The sequence below is a fragment of the Populus nigra genome, chromosome 9 (assembly GCF_951802175.1).
Source record: "Populus nigra chromosome 9, ddPopNigr1.1, whole genome shotgun sequence".
In the NCBI taxonomy this organism is placed as follows: Eukaryota; Viridiplantae; Streptophyta; class Magnoliopsida; order Malpighiales; family Salicaceae; genus Populus; species Populus nigra.
This window is the reverse complement of record NC_084860.1, coordinates 11,596,470-11,607,728: the sequence shown is the minus strand read 5'-3', so window position 1 is coordinate 11,607,728 and position 11,259 is coordinate 11,596,470. Positions and strand designations below refer to the sequence as shown.

Below are 11,259 nucleotides of genomic sequence, written 5' to 3'. Positions count from 1 at the left end.
TGCGCCTAGCTGCAACCCATGTTACGTTAAAAAATAGTGACTATGCTGTAAGATAAACATTAACTGATTGAGTGTCTGTTTTATACTATATTAGTCGTTATTTTTAAAATATTTTTTATTTAAATATATATTAAAATAATATTTTTTATTTTTTAAAATTTTATTTAATATTAATATATTAAAATAATTTAAGCATATATATAAAAAAATAATTTAAAACAAATAAAAATAATAATTTGTGTTATTCATCAAACAAGAACCCTTCTTCATTTGTTATCTTACAATTCAAATCTGAAATCTACAAAAGGGAATCATGGAAGGAAAGGAAGCACTAATTTGGGAGAAAAAACTATAATGTTCTTCCTGTTTCATACTGAATCTTAAAAATAATCAACCTAAAAATAATTTGTTAGACTTGTTTGACTCAATCAATTAACTACCAATCTAGTTAGAACCTAATATAAAAACATGTATAATTTTTTAAAAAAAAATTGATGTCATTATAATATTTAAAAAGAAACTTAAATTAATTTAAACATGAGGGGTGTAGTTTAACTGGTTAAGTCTTGGGTTTGCTCCTCAAATGTCATCAATTCAAATCTCACAAATTTTAAAATCACTGGAGACTTACATGGTCGTTAATTTTAAGGCTCAAGGGATTAGTCAATGTGCACACAAGCTGGTCTGAACACTTATATTAATCTAAAAAAACAAACTTTAATTAATTTGAGTAAATTTATCCGAGATCCAAACCTTACACTAATTTAACCCTAGATTAATTTTAACAACTATGATTCAATAAGTATGGGTCAAAGGTATATGTCATCTTAAGTGTAAAAATACTCATTCACATTAGTATTTTTTTTTTTTTGAAAAATTACCTAACCATTTTATAGTTAATTTTATATTTACTCATTGTGTTTTAAAATATTATAGTTTACATTTTAAATTTTGGCACGCGAATAACAATTTACATCCTTCCTTGATATGTATAAAAAAATCAATAAAAATTATCTAATTATTTACATGATTGATATTATTTTCATCCGGTGACTAAAGAGATATGGTTGAAGCTACTGGAGGAACACGATGAACAAGAAGAATGAGGGAAATGGTGTAGGCCTTTTTTTAGCTGTGTGAGATTTCTCATTACTTATAGGAAAATTAATTATTTTTTTCCTTTCAATTGTTTTGTCAACTTGGTGATTAAATAATTCAAAATCACTTTTTTTTTGTACTTTTAGTTTTTTTATCCAAATATTTTTTGTTTTTTATTCTTTTGAAAAAACATCAACTTGATGAGAAAAATAACTCAATAATTTTGAAATGAGTACATTAAAACTAAATGCATCCAAAGTAAATTTTTTAGTTTTTAGTTCTTTTGAAAGAAGCTAAAAATATAAAAAATAATACAAATGCATCAAATATATATATTTTTTAGAATTTTTTGTTGTCTTTTTGCAATTTTTCTGATTTTTCTCAAAAAAAAAATATAAGAAAAAGAGGATAAGAATTTAAGTTATGACAAACATTATAATATATAAATATTTAATTAGCTATATAACTCGTGCTTTGACGCAGGTTAAATACTTTTTTTTTTAGTTAAGAGAATGAATATATAAGCTTTCCCAACATGTTTTTGAATATAAAAGATTTTTTATTATAAATTAAAATGCTTATACATACATCTAATTAAATAAATAACTATATTTGATCTCACAAGAATTAAATATGAAAGGAAAATAAAAAAAAAACATGAAGGTAGTAAATTCTCAAAAAATTAAATTTTGAAGGGTGAAATTGAAAAAAAAAATTAAAAACAACAATAAAAAACTAAAGTTAATTCATATTAACTTTCAAAACTTGCGATCATGATTATGAGATAAAAAATGACCATATAAAAAAAATTTAAAAACAAAATATATAAATGACCGTGGTTTTTTTCATATTTAAATTTACTCAACAATGTGATCTATAAACCCATTAAAATTATTTGACTAATCTTGTGCTAGTTTTCAATATGACATGTAATAAAGATTTTTTTCTTATAAAATGAAATGTAAAGACCAAAATAAAGTTTCCAAAACATTTTGCAGACCATATTATTTATTAGTGAAAGTTTCATGGTGTGAGCATACGTGTGTCCATATTTAACATCTGGATAAAAACAAAAATATATATATTTAAAAGGAAATTTCTTTTTCAAGTTTCATGCATATTATCGATGTGGTTGGACCAATAAATCTCCAAGCCATAATAAAAAATAGTAGAAGTGCAGTAAAATTTTAATTCTCATAGTATTTATCAACCCTTCATCACTCTTTTAAATTCATCCTCAAAATATCCGCTTGAAAATCCGCATAGCTAGTGTTTTTATTTTTATATTTTGCTTGTCATTTATAGAGATGGATTTTGAAAGTGTTGATTAAATGAGCTGTCTTTATGACGCACTCTTATCTCTGATCATTTCACATCTGAGTGTCTCAGAAACCATACGAACAAGCATTCTATCTGGAAGATGGAAAAACATATGGAAATCTTCGTCTTACCTTCAATTTTATAAAAAATATTTCTTACCAAATAAATTAATACATTTGATCTAAATGTGAAAGGGAAGTGAAAAAAAAACATAAAAGTCAAGTTCCAAAAAATTAAAATTTGAAGGTTGAAATTGAAAATAAATAATTTAAAAAAAACAACAAAAAACTAAAGTCAACTCATATTAATTTTCAAAACTTGTGATCGTGGTTATAAGACAAAAAATGATCTTATAAAAGGCAAATCTAAAAACTAACGAAACAAAATTCTTAATAAAAAAATGTTTGTTGATGAAACTAAAATTGTAATAGGCCTATAAAAATAAAAGTAAAAAAAAACATGAAGACCAATTCAAAAAAAATAAATTTTTAAAGGATAAAATTAAAAATAAATCTGTTTGATAAAAAGACCTATTAAAACAAAAGTAAACTTGTATTAAACTTCAAACCTGTGATTTTTTTTCATAAGGCCTAGACTAACCCATAGAAGGAAAAGAAGAAGGAGAAGCAAAATCAACAATAGAAAAAGGGATAAAATTAAAAAAAAAACAAATGCATTGAAAAAAGATGCTAAACAAAATAAACAATAATAAAAAAAATAGAATCAAATTTGATATAAAAATAAATTAAAATCTAATATTAAGAATGAAAATAAAAATAAAATTGAATTGGTAAAAGGATAGAAAAATCAAAAGAATGAGAATCAAATTTGATTTAAAAATCAAATTAATTCAAATGATTCAAGATGAAATTGAAGAAAAAATATATTAAAAAAAAAACAAATAATACTTTATATTTATAAAAAGACTAAATTGCACTATTATCGTCAATTTAACTAGGAAAACCAAGAGTGAAAAACTGAAACGCCCTTGCAAGGAAACTTTAAAATTTTTGACCCTGAGACCATTTAAGTAATTTTACCGTGCATAAAAATTACAAGGAAGCTCTCAGATTTTTAATCCTAAGGTATCAAAGTATTTTTACTGTGCATATAAAATGGAGTTGTCTGTAAAACCCCTATAATTGTCAATAAAACCCCTATATATACGTTGCTTCATTTTTCTCTCTCTCTAAATGGTATTTTAGTTATCACAGTTCCTAAACAATGTAAAAAAAACCAATCTAACCCCACTAAATTTGAAAATAACTATTGTGCTCATGTAAAATAAATTAATAAAATATTATTACAATAAATATTTAATATGAGTTATTAGGATAGTTTAGATATCAATATTGAAAGCAATAGATCAGTTAGCTATTTGATGGTAAATTTTCATTAAGAGATTATTTAGTTATTTTTTAAATTAAAGAGATTAATCAATTTGCTAATTTATAACTAACTCATAAAAAAACTGTTTTCAAAGGACATTTAAAAGTGTAGTAGTGGATAATTTTCAAAATATTTTTTCGTTGGAAAAACATTAAAATATATTTTTAAAAATATATTTTTAATATTAATACATTAAAATTATAAAAAAAACACTTAAAAAATTAATTTAAAACAAAAAAATTTCAAATTTTTTTTAAAAATAGGTTGAAACTCACTCCAAAACACTCTTTAAATCAGCCTAAGCTAGTACGCAAGAAAAGAAATTAAAAACCGTTTGTTTTTGTATTTTAAAAGAATTTATGAAACAATTTGTTTTTTTTTAATTTTTTTCTATGTTTTTAAATTATTTTTTAATATTTTCGTTTATTTATTAATACAAAAATAAAAATAATATTATTTTAATATTTTTCTAAATAAAAAATAACTTATTTTAATAAACAAAACAAGGAATAAATAATGACAGGATGGCCGTGTCCAAATCATCGCTATTACCAATGACGATCCATTCCCTTGATGGCATCAAACATTATACAAATGCAATCCAGCTGGGCTCCTCAACGAGGAACCTATCCTAGTCGTACAGAGAGAAACAGAAAAAGAGTAGACGAAGCTAAAATGCAGTCATTACTTTCAGGAACATCAAACAATTTCGCATTCAAGCCATACACAAACCTCTTTTCAAGCCATCCAACAAGAATCAAACCACATGGACTGGCCTTCTCACTTAAATCTCAACTCCAACCAAGCTCACAAACCCCGCAAAACAAACCCATTTGGCCACTCATTTTGAAGCCTAAATTCGGTAGAAAATCAGCAAACCAACTTCACTGTGGCATTTCATCAAACGATTTGAGTACCGGTTCTAAAAGGGGTTTGAGGGAGTGGATTGAAGTGATTAGTGAAGCAATATCTACAGCATTTCCGGTATGGGTATCTTTGGGTTGCCTATTAGGTCTCCTAAGACCAACTGCTTATAATTGGGTCACTCCCAAATGGGTCGGTATTGGCCTTCCTCTTACAATGCTTGGTATGGGTATGACACTTACACTTGATGATCTTAGCAACGCTTTCGCTATGCCTAAAGAGGTGCTCTCTGGCTTTGTGCTCCAGTACTCGGTTTGTTCAACTCTCTCTCTCTAGCTGTTGTTCTTTTCTTTATGTGTTTGTTTGTTTATGTCCAGTGTTCCCTTCAATCTTAACAATGTTTTAAATGAGCTTTATTCTTTAGTATTATATCGAGATTTGTTTGTTAGTTATTGCATTTCAATGAAAATCATCAGCGTTATGGGACTATATTAGGTCTGTTGCTGTAATAATTTTTGTGAGCATTTATGTTTTAGTCCTTTCAAGTTTTCTTTTATCAAATCAACCGATCTAAATGAGTTTCATATTAACTAGAAAAAGGTTGATAGTGTGTTTTATGTTCTAGGGCTTTCAAGTCTGGTGAGATCAAGTTCTTGCTACTTATATCGTTAGCTTCATGAAGAAGATATAAAACATATTGGCTTAGGATTTGGAAAGAAAGGCTTTTCTATCAAATTAAAAATGAAGTATTAAGTCACCATTGTTTTCCACAAAGCCGTTTCTGACTTTTGGAGTGTTTAGTGGATTACTCCTACCGTGGGCTGCCGAATACTCCTGCTACAGTGCATTAGCAAAGGTGCCTAAGAATGTACTTTATTTAGTAATGTAGAGCTGATGGTAAGGTCAAAACTGTTCATGATTTAATAAGTCGACACTTGTATGAAGATAGGTTTTCTAAGTTGTAATATTGTACTGTAAAAGTGCATTTTATGCCATTCTCATACAAATCTCAATTCTCATTTTGTAGAATCAATACTAGAAGTTCATCCTTTAAATGAAATCTGTCCATATACAGTCTGGACGTGCTCAGTTGCATCCCACCTCATGGAACTGTATAACTTGACTCATTTTCCATTTCTGAGTGTGTGGTTACTTGTGTTCCTTTCTGTCAATATCACTTTTTTTTTTCACCACAATGAATGATATTGTAAATTTTTTGAAAAGCACTAAAGTAATAGCTAACAAACCACTTCTAGGAGATTTTTCAGCTTTATATCAAATTCTGTTAACTGCTAATAGAGCATAGATGTGTGAATGGTTTGCAGGTGATGCCAATATCAGGGTTTCTAGTGAGCAAGCTATTGAATCTGCCATCTTACTATGCAGCTGGTCTCATATTGGTTGGTTGCTGCCCAGGCGGTATGCATATCTGTTAATTGTGTACTGTTGATCCTTTTTCTTGCTTATTTTTATGACAAATTTAGTATATAATTTTTTTGGCTGCAGGAACAGCAAGTAACATTGTCACTTATATTGCCCGGTATGTGATTCTTACTGTTGTAATCATAATTATTTCTTTCTGTCTTTTTGTGCTTAATTACACTGGAACCAACAAATGTGACAATCCTTTTGTTTTCCAGTGGAAATGTGGCGCTTTCAGTATTAATGACTGCAGCGAGCACTTTTGCATCTGTGGTTGGTAACTAGCCCTTCTCTCTTCTTGTGTTCCCCTCTTTTACCTGGTAAAATTCAGTGCATTCAGCTAAATGCAATATTATGTGAAGAAATTCAAGGATGATGCTATTCACTTATATGTACTGCATCGACACCTCCTTTTAGCATTCATCTACTCACCTTTCTTTGTCCAGTTAAAATTTACAGGAGATCGATTTGTTTTCTCAAAAAGAATTTAAATTTTAGATTTATGAAATATGTACAATACAGTTTTCTTGTGTTCAGCTGTGATGTAGTTTGGAAGGAAGGAGTTTTTAATTTTTCTTATTTTTGCTAAAGTAATTTTACTGACAATCGGTCCATAAAATGCAAAACACCTCCTTTGGAGTTTGTTTGCCTTTTATGATTCCATAATAGTATTTTCTTTTCCCTTGCTGTTTGCAGGTGATGACCCCATTTCTGACAGCTAAACTGGCTGGGCAATACGTTGCAGTACCCTTTGGAGTTTGTTTGCCTTTTATGATTCCATAATAGTATTTTCTTTTCCCTTGCCGTTTGCAGGTGATGACCCCATTTCTGACAGCTAAACTGGCTGGGCAATATGTTGCAGTAGATGCCACTGGACTCTTAGTGTCAACCATGCAGGTACATTTTCCTGCCCTGATCCTTTTTTTTTTATGCCATTAACTTCAAGAGCAATTTTGTCATTTCCTGCTACAAAGACAGGTCGTGCTGCTTCCTGTACTTGTTGGTGCATTTCTAAATCAGTATTTCCAGAGCCTGGTTAAAATTGTATCTCCCTTGATGCCACCCATTGCTGTGGGAACTGTTGCTGTTCTGTGTGGAAACGCAATTGCCCAGAGTTCTTCTGCAATCCTTATGTCTGGCCGACAAGTGGTGCTTGCTGCATTTCTCCTTCATGCTTGTGGTTTTTTCTTTGGATATTTGCTTTCAAGAATGCTAGGGCTTGATGTGGCATCATCACGAACCATCTCGATTGAGGTTGGCATGCAGGTAGATAATTACTCTAGCTGGATTATTAAGGGATGCTTCTCTCCTGTTCTCTATTTGATGACTCATATGCTACACTTCACTGTACACGGTGGAGTAATCATATAGTAGTTTGTAGATTCCAATTCCAGGCAAAGTTTACAGTAGTCTTGTTGTGGCTGCCTGCTGTGAATGGTACTTTGGTGATTTTGGGAGCAGATCCTTGGATTGATGCTTTAATGGGGCCAGAATTTTACATTTGGCATGGAGGGGCTAAATATGTTTAAAAATCTATCCTTTTAGTTTAAAGGGAAAGAGGCAAATTCTCTATTCATGAGGAGGTCAAAATAAATTTCGCGCTGCATCAAAAGAGAGAAATTCTCAACTTTGGTGGGACCATGGCTCTTGGCCTCCTTGTGTCTAATGTCTATCACATTTAGAAATTGATCTCTCCTATGCATTCCCATTTTCTATGAAGACAAATAATTCCACTTTTGCTGTTTTATCTTTCAGAACTCTGTGCTCGGTGTTGTTCTTGCTACAAAGCATTTTGGTAACCCGCTTACAGCAGTGCCGTGTGCTGTTTCTAGTGTCTGCCACTCAATCTTTGGTAGTGTCCTGGCCGGAATTTGGAGACGCAGTGTGCCTGCCCAGAATGATGATTGACATGACATCTAGAAACTCGATAAGCAGTAGCTAGTGACGTGGGCCTTTCATGGTTGATTTAAGAAATGTGGAATGCCATATTTTTCAGTAACATCATGATAACAAATTTTGAGATTTATTCCGTGTTTGAACTGTGGACTTTGCACTACAGACTTGTAATGCCCCCCCCCATCTTGTTAGTATTTGGCATGTGAAATGTATCTAGGTTTTGTAATTTCAAAGTACAATATTGAGGACAACGGAAGTTTTTATGAATTGACCATATTGTGTGCATTGCAAAGAGCTAACAGAGCAGCAAGATGTTATGGGAGAGGGAAGGTAGGCCTGGATGAACAAATTTGTTGCCCAGCTTATAAATAAAATAAGCAGTTTTCTTTAGCTTTGAAGTGATAGATGCCCAAAATCGGAGACTAGGATATAATTAAAATTGCCGGTGCTATGGGGACCAAAACGAGGCCTTATTGATAGTTGGAGGGGCATGAAAATTTTAAAATTAAGTTGCCGCCACAAAGCTTTGAGAAACTGAAAAAACGAAAACAAAAAACCAGATTTTGATAGTGTTGTTCTTCCCTTCCCGGGCTCTCTTCCCTCCAAACCAAATTTGCCTTTAATAATTCAAAATTTTAACCACACAAAAGCCCTAAATCTCCGCCTCCATCCTTTTCTGCTTGCAAAATCCCAAAAAAACACAGAATCAACAATGGATACCAAATTCCAAGCTTTACCTCCTTTCAAAAGACACACCCTCTTAGAACAGGAACAGCAACAGCAACAAGAAAACGAAGAAAATGTGCCCTTCTCCTCGCAATTGCCGGCCAAGAAGCGAAAGGAGTCCCGGAACCCACTTCTTGCGGATGCTGATCCCAAAGTCACTACTAGTGCTGCTTACTGCTTGCCAACCAAGAAGAGGGTTTGGGCACTGCATCCTGATTTAGTTTCCGGTAAGCCTCTTTCGCCGCTAATCGATCTCAACGTTGAGTATATTCCTTCTTCTAATGAAGAAATTAAAGCAGATGAGGAAAACAAGAAAACCCCTCTTCCAATTATTAATAAGTCAATTGATAGTTTACAACAAGAGGAGAAAGTCACATTTCTTTATGAAAACAATCAACAAGAGTACAAGGAGGAAGAGGATGATGGTATTTTGTGTGCTATTTGTCAAAGCACAGATGGGGATCCAACAGATCCTATAGTGTTTTGTGACGGGTGCGATTTAATGGTTCACACTACTTGCTATGGCAATCCTTTAATAAAGGGTGTTCCTGATGGTGATTGGTTCTGTAGTCAGTGTTTGGCTTCTAAATCCGACAAAGAAACCAAGCAACCATCCTTATCTTGTTGCTTGTGTCCAATAAAGGGTGGTGCTTTGAAACCCACCGCAACAAATGGCCGTGATGAGTCATGGGCTCATATTGTGTGCGCACTTTTGATTCCTGAGGTGTTTTTTGACGATCCAGATGGCCGTGAAGGAATTGTTTATTCTAAGGTTCCTAAAAGGAGATGGGAAGAGAAATGTTATGTTTGCAAGAGTAGAAAAGGGTGTGTTATTGACTGCTCTGAGCCTAAGTGTCCTCTGGCATTTCATGTTACTTGTGGGTTGAATGAGGATGTTTATATCGAGTATAAAGAAGGGAAGAAGAAGGAGACTATAGTTGCTGGCTTCTGCAAAAGACACACTGAATTATGGGATAAGGTAAAAAAAGAAAAAAAAAAGCATTACGCGTTTCAATTCAAAATTTTGATTGGTAGAGAGATCTCATATTTCTATGGCTTTTTGATGGGTTTCCTCCCCTTTTTTTGCAGCAACAACAGACAGGGAAGTTCAAGATTGTTGCCAGAGAAGAGCACAAAAAATAATAAGCTCTAGGTGGGCTATTGAATGACATTGATGAGGGTTTGAGAATGTGCTAGTCTTTGATGAAAATTACATTTTTTTCTTTTTCCAATATTGTTAAGATAGCTATCTTGTTTAGATTTTAAGTTGGTAGTTTTGATTATTTTAGCTGATATGATTAATTTTACCCAGTGTGATGCACCTAATGGTCTAGTTGATTTCTTATGAATATCAATAATTTGTGACTAGCCATTAGCTCCTAAATTTCCTTTCTTCATTGAATTAGTTGGTAATTTAAAGTTGAAACTACATCTTGAATGATATTTCCAACATAGTCTAATATAAGTATTTGATCTTTAGTTGTTTTGACATTTTAATGAAGTTTAATATTTCAAGATTTTGTGTTTTGGTAGGATAGTAATCTTACCATCCTTTTAACTCGCTAGAAAAAACAACTATAAAAAGTTCAGTTATAGCTTTGTTTGTGGTTCTAGTTTGAATTTTGTAGTCATTGACAATCATAGTTATTTGTTGTAAGGTATTTAGAATATTATATTTAAACATTTTGGTTTCATTCATAGAGGAAAAAAAATATTGAATCTGTGTTTGTTTATGATGGCTGGTTTATTTTTTATTGTTATATTTAGAGCAACAAATATTTTTGAGTTTTTTCAAATGAGTTTGTTGATTTCAGAACTTTCTTTCTGAAATACTTCTTTATTTGAAGTTTGGAATTGATTATTTTAAATAATGTTAATATAGCTCATAGAGTTTGAAGGATGATTATTGATTTGGGATGTCATAAGCAATTAAGGTGGAAGATGAAACTTCAAGATGGTTGAGATTGTTTTTGATAGCTTTAAATAAGTCTTTTTGGTTGTTTTGTAATGGCATTTGACTAGTTTTGGTAACTTGTTATGGTTTGAAAACTGCATTTTTAAGTTTTTGGTCAACAGGCTTTAATGAAGTTTCAATAGGAGAGACTAAAGATTTTTAGATTTGCTTTTCTAGTCTGGTCAATTGCTTTCTAATGATGTTGAGGTTGATATTTGTAAATTTATTTTACTGGATGATGTGTTTGGTATTGATGATAACATATTCATTTGGATTCAATTGTATATGATCTAGAAATGTCTATTTGGAGGAGTAAGGTTTTATCTTTATGGGGTTGGAATTTATATTTACTGGTAAAAGCATAAAATATTATTTTATAATGGATTTTGAAGATCAAGGGTATGAGAACTCATCCTTCAAGCGAATTATAGTTATGAGTTTTGATTTGTAGAATCATACTATGTAGGATGCTTTTATTTTTTAGGGATATAATAAGGTTCGGATAAGAGTTAAAGGAAACATGATCACTATATAAACTGGATTTCATGAGAATTATTAATAAATCTTTAAAATTTTAGAATCTAAAATCT

General features: G+C 31.2%; 2 protein-coding genes across 2 annotated transcripts; both read left to right on the top strand.

Moving 5' to 3' along the window:
* Nucleotides 1-4,347: 4,347 nt before the first annotated feature.
* LOC133703863 (probable sodium/metabolite cotransporter BASS1, chloroplastic) lies at nt 4,348-8,274 on the top strand. The gene is made up of 7 exons (XM_062128575.1): nt 4,348-4,983; nt 5,997-6,090; nt 6,178-6,211; nt 6,312-6,366; nt 6,907-6,990; nt 7,072-7,359; nt 7,849-8,274. Exons 1-7 carry the CDS (start codon nt 4,381-4,383, stop codon nt 7,999-8,001), a joined length of 1,311 nt encoding a protein of 436 aa, XP_061984559.1. The 5' UTR covers nt 4,348-4,380; the 3' UTR covers nt 8,002-8,274.
* Nucleotides 8,275-8,459: 185 nt separating this feature from the next.
* Nucleotides 8,460-10,099, top strand: LOC133703864 (uncharacterized). The gene is made up of 2 exons (XM_062128576.1): nt 8,460-9,694; nt 9,805-10,099. Exons 1-2 carry the CDS (start codon nt 8,702-8,704, stop codon nt 9,856-9,858), a joined length of 1,047 nt encoding a protein of 348 aa, XP_061984560.1. The 5' UTR covers nt 8,460-8,701; the 3' UTR covers nt 9,859-10,099.
* Nucleotides 10,100-11,259: the final 1,160 nt, after the last annotated feature.